At 31.1% G+C, this 14,203-nt stretch overlaps 1 protein-coding gene across 3 annotated transcripts; it reads left to right on the plus strand.

The window, feature by feature from the left end:
- The first annotated feature begins 846 nt into the window (after positions 1-846).
- Positions 847-4,351, plus strand: LOC142618258 (transcription factor IIIA). 3 transcript variants are annotated; one of them, XM_075791164.1, is made up of 7 exons: positions 847-992; positions 1,416-1,543; positions 1,911-2,045; positions 2,801-3,089; positions 3,305-3,540; positions 3,679-3,822; positions 3,943-4,351. In XM_075791164.1, the coding sequence occupies exons 1-7, from the start codon at positions 974-976 to the stop codon at positions 4,126-4,128; spliced, it is 1,137 nt and encodes a 378-aa protein (XP_075647279.1). In that variant the 5' UTR covers positions 847-973; the 3' UTR covers positions 4,129-4,351. The 3 variants fall into 3 exon arrangements, with proteins under 3 accessions (XP_075647279.1, XP_075647281.1, XP_075647280.1); XM_075791166.1 differs by lacking the exon at positions 1,416-1,543 and having other exon boundaries at positions 862-992; XM_075791165.1 differs by lacking the exon at positions 847-992 and having other exon boundaries at positions 1,409-1,543.
- Positions 4,352-14,203: the final 9,852 nt, after the last annotated feature.

The raw sequence follows: 14,203 nt of genomic DNA on the forward strand, positions 1-14,203 counted from the left end.
GAACCATCGTCCCATCCCCCACTTTTTACCTATAAAAAAGAATTGACAAAACTTATGAACAATACCTTAGGTGCTGTTCCTTAAATTTACCTCTTAAAATTCTATCATGTGGCTACTTAACTTAAAAAATACACTTTCATTCATAAAAAAAAAAAGTCATATGACAAAATCTTAAAAGAAAAATCTAAGGAATAGCACCTAAGTACTGTATTTATGTCTTGCTAAAAAAAAAAAATTAATTAAGGAATAAGCATACATGATGAGTCACAAACAAAACTAGAATACCTTTTATTGCAACTAACCAACAATAAAGTTAGAGATAACTAAGAGCTTGTAGCTTAATTAGTATTTTATGGTATTTTCAATGGAAAAAGAAAAACCTAGAATTCAAATTCCTTTACTTCTACAAATAATGTAAATAAAACAAAAAATAAAGTTAGGGATATGGTGACAATTTATAACATTCTTTTTTTTTATACAAAAAATTATAATATTCTCAAATTGGACTAATACTACATGCATAAACATTCATTCATATGTGTAATTTTTTTCATACGTGTAAACCCCATCAAATTTCTAGTGGTATACATGGCATTATTTTTACCGTCACATGATGTGGTATCAATGAATCCAAAGTGGAAACCTTTTTGTTTTTACTCAGCAAAAAAAATAATAATAATAATAATTTGGAAATTTTGTTAATTCTCCCACCCCAGAAAAAGAAAAAAAAAAGCCTTAATTTTAAGTTTGGAGTCCGAAAGCAAAAGGCCCGGAAGAAAAGCCCACAAAGCCCAAGCAAAGCAGTACTAGGGTTGTGATTTTTCTGTTTGCTCTACATTAACCAGATCTCTCGTTGACTCGCCGCCTCTTACATTTGGCACCACCACCAATATCTCAGATTCTCAAACCCTCAATCTACAACCACAACAACCATCACCCTTCACAAAATTCGGCTTCGCTTGGCACAACAACCATGTCCGATCTGTTATCAGGTACTCTCTCTTTCTGTATCTCTCGCTAAACACACAGACAAACATGAAAAGCACATATTTTAATCAGAAAGTGGGAACTAGAAAGATGAAACTGAATCCATCTGAGATTAAAATCAAATGGGTTCACCTTAAAATTACTTAATCTCAATTGGGTTGAGTTGGGTTTTTTTATTTTAATTTATGTACTTGTTATTTCCTTATTGTAAAAAAAAAAATGAACAAAAAGTAAAGATTTTTAGCATGTTCAATTAAAAAAAATTACTCAACGACCCATTTGAGCTTAAAAACAAATGGGTTTGGCTTAAAATTTATAAGCTCAGCTGGGTTTTTTTTTTTTTTAAAAAAAAATTTATATAACTTTATTGCAAAAAGAAAAAAAGGGATAAAGTTAATATATTTAATATGTTCACGTTTGAATGGCAGAGATGGATGAGATGGGTGAGATTGAGAAGCCAATATTCAGAGACATAAGGCGTTATTACTGTGAGTACTGTGGCATTTGCAGGTCCAAGAAGTCTCTTATTACTTCTCATATGCTCACTCACCACAAGGTCTGCATCTCTCTTTATAGTAGGGAATTTTGATTAATTGTTTTATAAGGTACATATATGATCAATGCGTATTAATAAATAACATGTCAAATTAGAGAATTATAGAAAAGAACAAGCCTTAATTGAATTAGAATTTGTTTAGAGAAGATAAAACCCAATTTTAATTAATCACAAATTTTTTGGTGTAGGATAGTTTTTATCATAGCACTGTTTGTAACTCTAAAAACCAAATTAAAAAATATATCTTATGCGATGAAATGGAAAATGTGGGATTTTCTTATGTTGACAACCTTTAGAGGAAGATATGCGATTGTAAATCTGTTTATTGAATTTCGTACTTAGTTTTTAGTGTTTTCCTTTTGTTCAGGAAGAGATGGAAAAGAATCGGGTTAATGGGGAAGAGGATAAAGAAGGAAAAAAGTCCAATACGTGTCAAGAATGTGGTGCGACATTCACAAAACCTGCGTATTTGAAGCAACACATGCAAAGTCACTCGGTTGAGGTATCTTTCTTTTACGTGGCTTATTTGACATGATTATGTGTTGGTGTTTGATGCTTATGAGCTATTTTGATTTGCACACAAGATATCTGTGTAACTATGTTGGTCCAAAAATTTAAATGTCTTAATAGACTGTGAGTTGCTTGTTGGACAAAATTTAGCGGATATATAAATGATTGTTCTGTTTTAAAATATAATCTTATGTGGTGAATTTTGTTCAGGAAACTTATTTGCACTTTTAGTTGAGAATTTAAATTTTTGTAGAAAATGCATAATTTGAATTCATGAGTAGTACATTTGATTTGTAAGCTGCCAATATTTCCTAGCAAATGTGGGAGTAGTGGTTGTGCATGTTTGAATGCATTTCTCAGATGCTTCTGCTTTATTTCCTAATTGCTAATTGTGTCTATGGCCAATTGCATTTTGTCAGACATTTATTTAGTTTGTGTCAATTGAAGGTGAATTATTTTGCAGGGATTGTTAATTATTTGAGAAAAAAATCTCATGGATGTTGAAAATTGAAAGTGTGAAGCATTGGATCCCATACAAAAGAACTCCAAAATGCGTGAGGCTGCATCTCTGACTTGAATGGACTAGTATCAGGTGGGGAGACCCCCTGAGAAGCTCCATCAAGTGAGCCTCAATCACGCGATGTTCCTAGTTGAGGTTTGAAGGCTTCTTGTTCATGCATATCTAGATATAATTGTTAGTAATATTTGCTAGTGTACACGTATTTGATACTTTTGACTTTGTTGCAGAGGCTGTACACCTGTCCAGTTGATGATTGCCATTCCAGCTATAGAAGAAAGGACCACTTGACTCGGCATCTGCTTCAGCACCAAGGAAAACTCTTTAAGTGTCCAATTGAGAACTGTGGCCATGAATTTTCTTACCAAGGGAACATGACACGGCATGTGAAAGAATTCCATAGCAAGGATTGCCCCCCAATTAATGCTGAACCCCAGAAGCAATTTGTCTGCCAGGAGATAGGGTGTGGAAAGGTTTTCAAATTTGCATCAAAACTGCGAAAGCATGAGGAATCCCATGGCAAGTTTCTCTGCTTTCCAACTACTTTTAATTTTTTTTGGACATTTCTTTGTCTTCTTTAGTTTGTATTGTAGATGATCTAGTAACATAGTTCTTTAGTTGGTGTTGTAGATGATCTAGTAACATTGTTCTTGAAATGAGAAAAAAAAGTTTTCTTAGTAAATTTTGGAAATTTTATCTGTTGCAAACTCTGACAAATGCAATTACTGATCCAGTTAAATTAGACTCAGTGGAGGCACTCTGCTGCGAACCTGGCTGTATGAAATATTTTTCTAACGATGAATGCCTTAAGGCCCACATCCAGTCCTGCCACCAACATATTACTTGTGAGATATGTGGGACCAAGCAACTGAGAAGGAACATTAAGCGGCATCTACAAATACATGAAGACACAGTTTCTTTGGAGAGAGTCAAATGCCACTACGATGGTTGTCTTCACACATTTTCAACTGTAAGATACTGCACTTTTTTAGGATTTTCCTTTTTTTCACTTGCTTTGCTAAATGTTTGAATTAGTATATTACTTATGTCAAAAAAAATTTATTTGCCTTTTTGGGTGACGTTTACTCACTTGGTTATATGTTTTCAGAAATCAAATCTCTATCAGCATATCAAGGCTGTGCACCTTGAACTTAAACCTTTTGCCTGTAGCTTTTCTGGTTGTGGCGTGAGATTTGCACACAAGCATGTGAGAGACAAGCATGAGAAGACGGGGTGCCACGTTCATACAACCGTAAGTATTTTATGCTTGGATCATTTGACACTATCTTTGGTATGCATCTGGGTAGACATCCTTTAACGACAAAGTTAGAAAATGAAATTCATGACTGAGATCATACTGCTTTGGGTTCAGGGTGATTTTGAAGAGTCAGACGAGCAATTTCAATCCAGGATTAGGGGTGGCCGGAAGAGAAAGTGCCCAACCATAGAAATGCTGATCCGGAAGAGGGTTTCTCCACCAAGTCCACCAAGTCAATCAGATGAAGAGTCTGACTACCTTGGTTGGTTGCACTCACAGAGGACTGGCAACGAGCTGTAAATCATAGCCTATAGTTTCACACAATATAAATGGGGTCTCCCACTTTAAATATATAGAAGTTTGGGTCTTTAGAAGGATGATATGTATATATAGGTTATTAGCAGCCATTTACAATCTAGGTCTGTTCCTCAATAGCTAGAAGTAAATTTTATTCTTTATGGGTTCCCTTATCAGTGTATTACACTTGTTAATGAAATATAAATATAGCATTCGGTCCCGTCAACATACCTTGTTCTTTTTCTTTTCCTTTTTTCTTTTGGGGGGAAGAAGTTTCTGCTCCATGCTCCATTAAAAATGTTTTAGCAAAGAGAATTATTTGCAAGACTATGAAAGGACTAAATTAAAAATTGTGTAGCTTTAAATCTGAGGCTGGAAAATTAAAGGAGCCCATGTTTCAATAACAATACATAATTACATATGGCCCAGCAAAAGAAAATTTGAAGATGCTTTTCTTTTTCTTTTTCCCTAGTTGCTCTGCTTGAAAAAGTAAAGAGCTAAGACGGAACATTTGCTGCTATTAGTGTCATGGTTTTTAGTTTTCGTTAAATAGATGTTTCCTTTGGCATGCGTATTACTATTAGTGCTATGAATGTGAAGATTGACAATGAGCTATAAAGCACTCTCATAATAGACGAGGATGATCTGCTTAGTCTGGATTAGTGTCAGTTGCTCATAGGAGTTTGATTCTGGATTAGGGTCAGTTGCTCATAGGAGTTTGAATAAGTAACAATGAGGTTAGCTGTTTAGTAAATTTTGCGGCTTACAACTAATCTGAGCAAAGTTCTTCTATGTCAAAATAATAATAATAATAATAATAGATGGAGGGTAAGGTCGTGGGTTTAAAACACTAAATAGGTGTTACTTACCAATAAGAAGTGCTATTCATGCAAAGAAGAGTAACAGCTTACCTAGATCCAGAAGTCCTTAGCAAGACTATGGAAGAAAGCACCACTCCCCATGTGGGGGATTGTGATGAATGTCTCGCTGAAAGGAGGATCAGGCAGGATTGTCCTAGTGGACCAAGATAGTGTGGCATGTCCTACTGTCAGTAGCAACTAGCACAAAGGGTCATAAAGATAAATCGTTTTCCAACTCAGGTAGTGATTGAGAGTCGAGGTTCTAGACCTTCAACTCTTGGTCTGCATGTCTTGTTGTGTGAGACAACCCTGCAATGGTAGTTGTGCCAAACGTTTTTTTCAACATGTACTTGGTCCACATGGAGTTCTTGTTGGATCATCAGCATATCATGTGGTTTAGATTTACTGTTTCTATTATCTAATTTATGTTAGTTGGATGTTTCCTTAGTTTGTTGCTAAAGGAAGCCGATGAATATGCATTGTTTGAATCTATTCTCAGTATTATTCATTGCTTTCCTTCTCTGTTTCGTCACTGTCAGTAATGATTTAAAAACACAAAATGGGCCATTGCTAATCTAATCCCCCTCATGTGTGTTTCACAAAAGTTTGCCCACATGATTCTCTTTATTTCTGCATTTACGCCTTCAGGGTCCAAGTGCTTTTAGGTTTCATATATGGTCAAGATTAATTGGTTTTTGATATAGATAGAGTTTGAATTCACTACATATTAGTTGTTAATATGAATGTTCAAAAACATTTTAAAAACTTTGAATACTTTGTCATGGAATTTTGGAATTCCAGACTTTGGACATTAATTATTCTACCATGAAGTTAAAATAAAATTGCCTTAACATAATGCTTTATCTTTAAATTATCCACACAAAAAAAAAAAGAAGCTTCCCTGGTAGAATAGTTGGTATTGGTTTTGTTACATGCTCCTTCAGTTTTACCATAATTCTTCTCAATTTGAAGTGTCTAGGTTCTGAATACAAATTGATGCAGACAATATTTATGATACAAATTGATGCAAACAATTATTCAAAATCTGTGTTAAATTTAAGGTTGAAAAGAAATCAAATTACAATTTTATATTTACTTTTTTTATTTTTCCATTGAAAAATATAAACCAAATCATCAATGCGTCATATTAAAGTGGAAGAAACAATATATTGTCACTCAAAAATATTACGCTTCTCTTTTTAAGATAGGTAAATAGTGGAACAAGGAAAAATGAAATATAAAGTACTATAAATGATCTCATTATTATTAGACTATCACTTCTATTTTTCTAAGTAAACGTTAGACCTCTCTCAAAAAAAAAAAAAAAAAAAAAAGGAAAAAAGTAAGCGTCAGACTATCACTTGAATCTCAAACTTACCTATCTTTAATATTGTATGAACTAATAAAATTTTAATCTATAGTTAATGTACTTCATAGCTTGGCTCCACTATTGGAGTAGCATCATATTATTAAATGTTAACTAATAATTAAAGTTTCCAACATGTAAGTGTTACATTGGAAACTTTCCTTTTCACATTGTATTATAAATTCAAATGCGTTATATTAAGTCAAGTTCTGGAAGCAAAGACAAAGACTTATGTCTCCAACAATTTGACGTAACTAAGAACTAATGATAATGATAATGTTATATCAAGTCAACATACCTAGAGACCTCTTTAAAGAAAAAGCCTATTATCTCCCAACATAGCCAAAAACATAGATTGCTTTAGACATTCTAGTAAAATCAATCAATTTAGGTCTCTTAGGTCACTGCATTAAAACTAAACCATTCCAGTGGGTCCTTGCTTCTGCACCGTCAGGTGGGGTAGGCTGACAGGCTTTGAGGACCACTGAATTATTATTATTCAAGAATCAAGATTGTTCTTCATAGCTTTTCATATTTCTTTTCCCCTTGATTTTTAATTGCTATGGTATATATGGTTTTCACTTTTCACATGTTAGGTATGAATGATATACAGTATCTATCTCTTTCTTGATAAGAATGATAGTATCTATATCAAATCTTACTTTGATGCTTGATTGAGATGTAACTTGTTTTTACATGTTTTTATTTATTTTTATATATAAAAAGTATAGAATAGCTTTGGTCACAAAAATCAGTATTTATAAATATTTAAAGCCCAAATCTGTTATCTCAAAACAAAAACAAAATAAAAAACTCTGTATTTTTCACAGTAAAAAAAAGTATTATTTAACTTAACTATAAGATTATTGGTTTTCAAAGATGTCATGGTTACTTATGTTATCATTTGTTTACTAATTGACATCAAATTTATAATCTAGTTCCATTTTTGATTATTTGGCCAACTAATTTTATCTAACACTTCAAATTTTCTTACATAATAGGTGTTAACTATATAAGACTCATTTGTCATTATGCCCTCTCTCATATAATCGATGATTTCACATTCATATATTTATTGTGTATATGAAAAACATGATGTTAAAAGTATTATAGATTTTATTATATAAATCTTACAAGTTGATATATCATCAATTATTAAAAAATAGTAGAAACCCTTTGAAAGCAAAAAATAAAAAATAAAAAATAAAAGAAACATTTATTTATTATTGTTGAAGTGACATAAATTATATTATTAATCACTTTACTTTGTAAATTTTTTGTGCTAAATTGATCATTGTCAATTAACGCATTGTGGTTCACATAATAGGGCTCTGATGATATTGGTTGTGGATTAACGTCATAGAAGCACTTTCACCTTTCTTAGGAAAATTGCAAACTGGAAATCAAGAATAAAAGATGAAAATGGAAGAAGATTTCCTTTGGCAATCATTTCACTATAACACAGTAATTTAAAGATGTCAACAAGACCACTGTTTCAATGAATTATGGACTACGCTTGTAATGATTCATCTTTGAAAATTATATTAGAAAAAAAGCCAATAATGTAGGATGTTTTTGCGAATGACCACTAACTACTATATATGTCAAACTATAATAATTTGCCTCCTGTGCTTAGATCCTGTTTACTAATTGATAACCGGCTTTATAGACTATGAGTGAATTGTGATGGAGGAAGAGATGTCAAAGTTTCAAACTATACTATTGTGTTATCAACAAGTGATTATTAACCAAACCCAAATTGTTATTGTAATTAGGGACTTTTTCTTGTCCATATTTAATCGATAAATTAGTTGACTGTATGAGTGCCGTAAACAATTAAGATCTGTCCACACAAAAAAAAAAAAAAAAAAAAAAAAAAAAAAATATATATATATATATATATATAAAGAGAGAGAGAGAGAGAGAGAAGAGAGACATTGGTATCGTGTCAGTTACAAAACCTCCAATGTTTTAGATAGTGGATATTTCTTTTTAAAAAGCAATATGGTTTATTTTTTATTTATTTTTTATTTTTATATAACTTTGTTTTTTATAAATACAATAAAATTTTAAGTTATGATATTGTTCGGTTTATGGTGATTTCTCTTTATTATTAAACAAGACAATAATTTATTTTTAGTGTAAGCAGATTTTGATAACTTGAATGAATGATTTGATTTTCATATATAGAGAGTTTTTATTGTGCTTTATGGTTATTTGCTTTCTTCAATCTCTGATTGTTGTGGTTAATTTTAGATAATGGTTGTAACTTGTAACAGCTAGTATGGTTCTGAAAAAGTATTTAGTATTAAAGTTAACCAATTTTTGGTTGAGCTGAGGTGAGATCATGCTCATTTCTTCTGGACTTTCCCAACCAGCTGAGCTATCTCTCTCATGAGTTTGTGGTCGATTTGAGCTGGTGACATGGTGAAAAGATTGGCCAAACTGGATGGATGATGTGGTCCAAGTGTTAGCTATACGTATGGCTTAAAATCTGACAGTAATAATTGACTGACATTGTGTATTTAAAGGGTCAAAATTATGTTCATTTCAAAATTATGCTCTTATTGTTGTTGACATTTAATATATGTATAGTACAATCAAATTAAAGTTTTTGTAAGTTGAAACAACATTTCCAAGTTTCCAACAATAAGAGCATTTTGGGGTGGGTGGGTGTAAGATGAGCTTTGTTTTCGAAAAGACACAAATAAATCACTTTGTAAGGACACTAAGTTTTGTATTGGGGATGGATCCCATTTCTCATTTTGATTTTTTGTAATTTGTACATTCCTTCTTAGTGAATCACATAAATACTCATTATGAAATTTTTAGTAAGGATTTTAGGTTTCATTTAGCAGTAATTGTCGTCAAATAAGAAATCTAGTATTCAAACATCACCTATACAAAAATTAATTGATATCTTTACTTAATGATTCCGAGCAATTATTAGGAAACGGATGTCATACCTCATAAATTGAAATATTATTGCATAAAAAAATAAGAAAAAAAAAACTTTTATTGAAACAAATTAGTAGTGACAAAAGTGTGGTCCCTTAAATTGATTTATAGTTGTGGTAGTTACATGGGAGCTTTATTGCAAAATCTTTTCCGCAAATTGATTTCTTGCAAATCTGTTTATTAAATACGCTTGCTTTTGTTTTAAGCACAAGTCTAAGTAGCATAAATAAGACAATTACAAAGTTAAGAATGGAATTTATGTCCTAATAATATTAATAAAATCAATAAAGTTGATATTAATCCAGATAAATATGGGAGGCGTGCGAATTCAACTAGATGCAAAGCTTGTCGGAGCAATATTTTACAGCACAAAATTCTTGTAGCTTCTTAGGCTCCAATAAAAAAAAGTACACACGCAAACACACATATTATATAGTGTAGTGTTAGCTTTTCAAATCCAACCTTTAATTTAAAATCATACATATATAAAATACAAAAAAAAAACACATTTTTCTATATATATATATATATATACATATACACACATACATTTTATGCAATTAAAAATAAATTCAAGTTTTGAATATCTTCGTTAAAAAGACTAGACTATATCAGTGAATTATAAAATTCTTAGCAAAAATATAGATATTAGCTACTATGATTGCAAGAGGGAAGAATTCTTCTTTCAATGAGACTTCGTGCTAAATTTTTCACCCCAAAAATGAGTGCAATAGGGAAAATTAATGTGCATTTTGGCTGAGCATAAATAAATAAAATAAAATCACATGGAATGAATGGATTTTTCAGTTAATTAATTAATGATCAACTTAGAATAATTATTTGTTAGATTTTATGACATAAAATTTTCAATATGCTTAGAGATACAAAAAAGAAATTAAAATCCTTTTTTCACAATTGTTAAGGTGGTGTGTTTTGATTAGTGTATAGAAGTAGGAAGTACAATTTTTTTTTAGATAAGTTTACTAACAATAACTCTAAGAACACAGAATTTTACACAATTATACCTACATATTAAATCCCAACACACGTTAGGGTTAGGTGTGTATCTGTTCTGTGTTGACTAACAGGCAACAAGCAAACAACCTATAGCTACTCCTGAAACCCTGACTTAGAATCAAGCATGGTTGATTCTTAAATAATCCTAAACCCTACTGCTATGCTATCAACACCACAAAGCTTTACAGCTTTGTCTTTTGTATACTGTAAAGCTAATAAATATGTTCTCCATTTTATTAGCTTTTACTTTTGTACGAAGACAAAATGTACAAGTTTTTCCTCATTTATTCATCAACACAACTTCTGAATTTCATTCCCCCTAATGCCTACCTATAAGGGTCGACCGACTTGTGAGAAACACCAAAAAAAAAAAAAAAAAACTGGGGTTATATTAGCATTTTTAAACCGCGGTTACAGTCTCAAAAGCTGTCGGTATAGGTCCAAATGAACAATCCTGGTGGTTTTCATGAGTTTTCTTATTTTTGAGCAATAAATATAATGATATTATAAATTTTATAATCTTTTACTTTTATTTTTATTGTTAATGACATCTTATAATTGGTGTATAATAAAAATAATATTACTGTTTTGTAAAAATGATGTATTAAGTATAATTTATACCAACTTAAAAAATTGTAAAATTTGTTGTGTATGTAATATTTTTTGAGAGATTTTGGGTATGCCTAACAATTACATGTCGTTAAATTAATATTTTTCTCATTCCAAGATTTGGAAGGAATTCTTTTAGCATATTGAGCAACCAAACAAAATAAATGAATAAATAAAAGGCTATCTCTTAGATACATCCTTGAGCTAAAAACATATTAAAATAGTCTACATTCTCCTTTTAAGATTGTGAGAATTTTGAGTGTGGAAGAGAATGCCTAAATGTCAACCGTGGTAATAATTATATTATGCATTTTCTAAATGCATCATTCTTTCTTACAGTGTAGGTCTCATAGTTATGTGTAATTCACATGTTGTAAAATTGATGATACGCATATTTGATACATGAGATACTTTTCCTATTATGAAGTTTTAGGAAGACAAATATTTGAAATGGACTTATTTTTAATTATGATGTGTGTATACACTTACAATTAACAATTATTTTAAAAAAAAAAATCACATTATCACATTATGAAAATAATATCAAATTAACCCTGGCATATTGTCCAACTATAAATAATAATGCAGGTCATTCCATTATAGTTTTTTTTTGCATGAATCTTCGAGCTACAAACATTTTAAAATTAGTTTCATCTCTTTAGTACTTAAGGATCTGAATTTAATAGTAGTATAAAGTCAAACACAATCAAGTATCAACAGCCATTATCAGCAAGTGTGAACCTTCTTTTTTTTTTGGGAGCATTGAGCAGGCAAGCAAGTATGAATATTTAACAAGAACAACAACCCCATCAGAACTAATAAGCTAGCTTTTCCATAATCAAATAGTTCAAAAAAAAAAAAAAAAACTACTCTTGTATTTAAAAACAATAATCTTAGGAATGCACTCAATTTCATTCTTATCTATTTTTATAATACGGTAGAGGTGGTTAATTGTGTGTAGTTAATACTTTTTGTGCAATGCCCACTATTGTTTATATGTACCATTACCTTTTGTTTTTGTTGAATAAAAAAGAGAGCTTTTAGTATAAACTCATCGACCTAAGCTATTATCGTGGGAACAAAATACTAACTAAAGAGTTATTACTTCAAGTCTTAAACCACTTAATTTATTGACCTCATTTCATGTGATAATAATGAATAATATCACGTTTAACATTAAAGTTTTAATTGAGCCATTATCATAGTCACAACATATTCGTTAAAAGAATAACACTAAACTTCTACAAAGTACCATGGGAAGCATTACAATAATTCTTAACCTGCAATGATCATAATTACTTTAGATTTTTTTCTTTTCGTTTAAAAAAAGTGTAGATGAGGGTAGACTAGGACTACTCTATTCTAGGGTCAGGCAAGCTCCAAGCCACTTATAATATTGGACTTACAGACCCCCACCAAAAAGAATTATTGGCAGCAAAACTCGAATTTAAATCTTTAGGACAAAAGAATTATTGGCCATTACTCTAGATTCACTGATTACAATAAACATCATGTAATGAAATTAGATGCAAAATTTAATAAACCTAACTTTTATAATATATGAGTTTGGTTAAACTTTCTATTTTTAGAAATATTTTATAAAAAATTATAAAAATTATAAAAAAATTTCAATTTTCGATAATTTTTTAAAAAAAAATAGTAAAGTGCCCTTAGTGGCACGTTAATAAAATCCATAATAATATATATATATTTTGGATTAAACAATGGAGTTTAGGATTCCTTGGGATTATTACGTGTGGCAGAGAAAGTGTCAGTAACTACATCCCCTATTGGACGGTGGTGGTGGGCTTCTGTTTTCTTCTGTTACCTTGGAAGCCACGCTCTCTCTCTCTCTCTCTCACTCTCATTATCTCTCTCTCTCTCTCTCTCTTTCTCTCTCCTAAACTGTGTCACAATTTTCTGTGGACCCCCCCCCCCCCCACACAGCATGGCGGGAAAAGCGTGACGTGAGGGAAAGAGAAAAAAAAAAAAAAAAAAACTTCATTAATGAAAATATAAAAAATAATATCATATTAGATTTTATTATATAGCTACCCATACAGTGCAAAGATCTCGTCAGCGCTTAAACTGCAATCTGGGCCGTCCGATCTTCTCTGATCGGTTTTTATCAGAAACCCACGTGGTGGGCCCCACGATTTTAGATAATGAGACGTCGACCTTTCACGAGCTCTCTGTGGCAGGACGTTTTGTGATTGGACCAATCGGGTACGGACACGTGTGTGTGTGGCATCTACAGTACGATATTCCGTTCTTGTGTTTTTCTTTTTTTTCTTTTTCTTTTGTGCTGTTCTGGTTTTGTTCTGTGGAATTCTTACGTGGTCGTTTGAGACAGACAGTCAGGGTGTGTTTTACGGAAATCAGTAATCACGTTTTTGGCTTTGTCAACTCTAAATTCCTGTGACTGACACCACCCGGTTGAAGGTTAATTTTCTTCATGGATATTTCCGGATTATAGTGAGCTAAAGTTTCTCATCTTTAAAGTGGGTTTTAATTAACTCAACTGATAAAATTTTTTAATAATTAAATAAGAGATTTGAGATTAATTTTCACTTACACTAAAAACTGATTGGTATCTTGATCTGATAATAAAAAGTTATCATCAGGAACAAATGTCATAGGTTGAAACTCTCTTTAAAAAAAAAAAAGTTTCACATCTTCGAGTAAAAAATTGAGTTAAAATCTCACTTATATATATATAAAAAAAATTATTGATAAGTACTTGATCTGATAAAAACAGTTATTGATTGCTTGATCTGATCATAAGAAGTAATCATCAGATGTTACACTGATAAAGTTCTTATAGTCAAATAAGAGATTTAGAGTTTGATTAATTTTTACTTACACAAAAAATGGTTGATGGTTTGATTTGATGGTAAATAGCAATCATTGGATGCTAAAGGTTCAAACTTAAAAAAAAAAAAAAAATCTTTATTGTGTGCAAAACTTATATCTTTCTTTCACAACTTATAAATCTCACATCCAAATAAATAAATAATAGCGTGAGTTAAGAATACATTTATCAATAATTTATAAAGTTGTTTATATAAAGCTCTTGTAATTTTATGCATTTTTTTTTCTCGAATACATAATTTTCATTTTGTGCACGGTTTTAATGTTTGCAACACTTGATGATGTCTTGAATGTGTGCATATAAGTTGTAACACAATCATGGTTTTAGACATATCTCAGCCTTTTGAGCAGATATGGTATTGTCCTATTTGAAAATAGTTTTATAACAATCATGGTT

Source organism: Castanea sativa, chromosome 12 (assembly GCF_040712315.1).
Source record: "Castanea sativa cultivar Marrone di Chiusa Pesio chromosome 12, ASM4071231v1".
NCBI classification, from domain to species: domain Eukaryota; kingdom Viridiplantae; phylum Streptophyta; class Magnoliopsida; order Fagales; family Fagaceae; genus Castanea; species Castanea sativa.

Coding starts and splice junctions, on each gene's coding strand:
- LOC142618258 (XM_075791164.1), top strand. Junction 3,090..3,304: donor AAAGCATGAGGAATCCCATG/GCAAGTTTCTCT, acceptor TTACTGATCCAG/TTAAATTAGACTCAGTGGAG. Junction 3,541..3,678: donor GTCTTCACACATTTTCAACT/GTAAGATACTGC, acceptor ATATGTTTTCAG/AAATCAAATCTCTATCAGCA.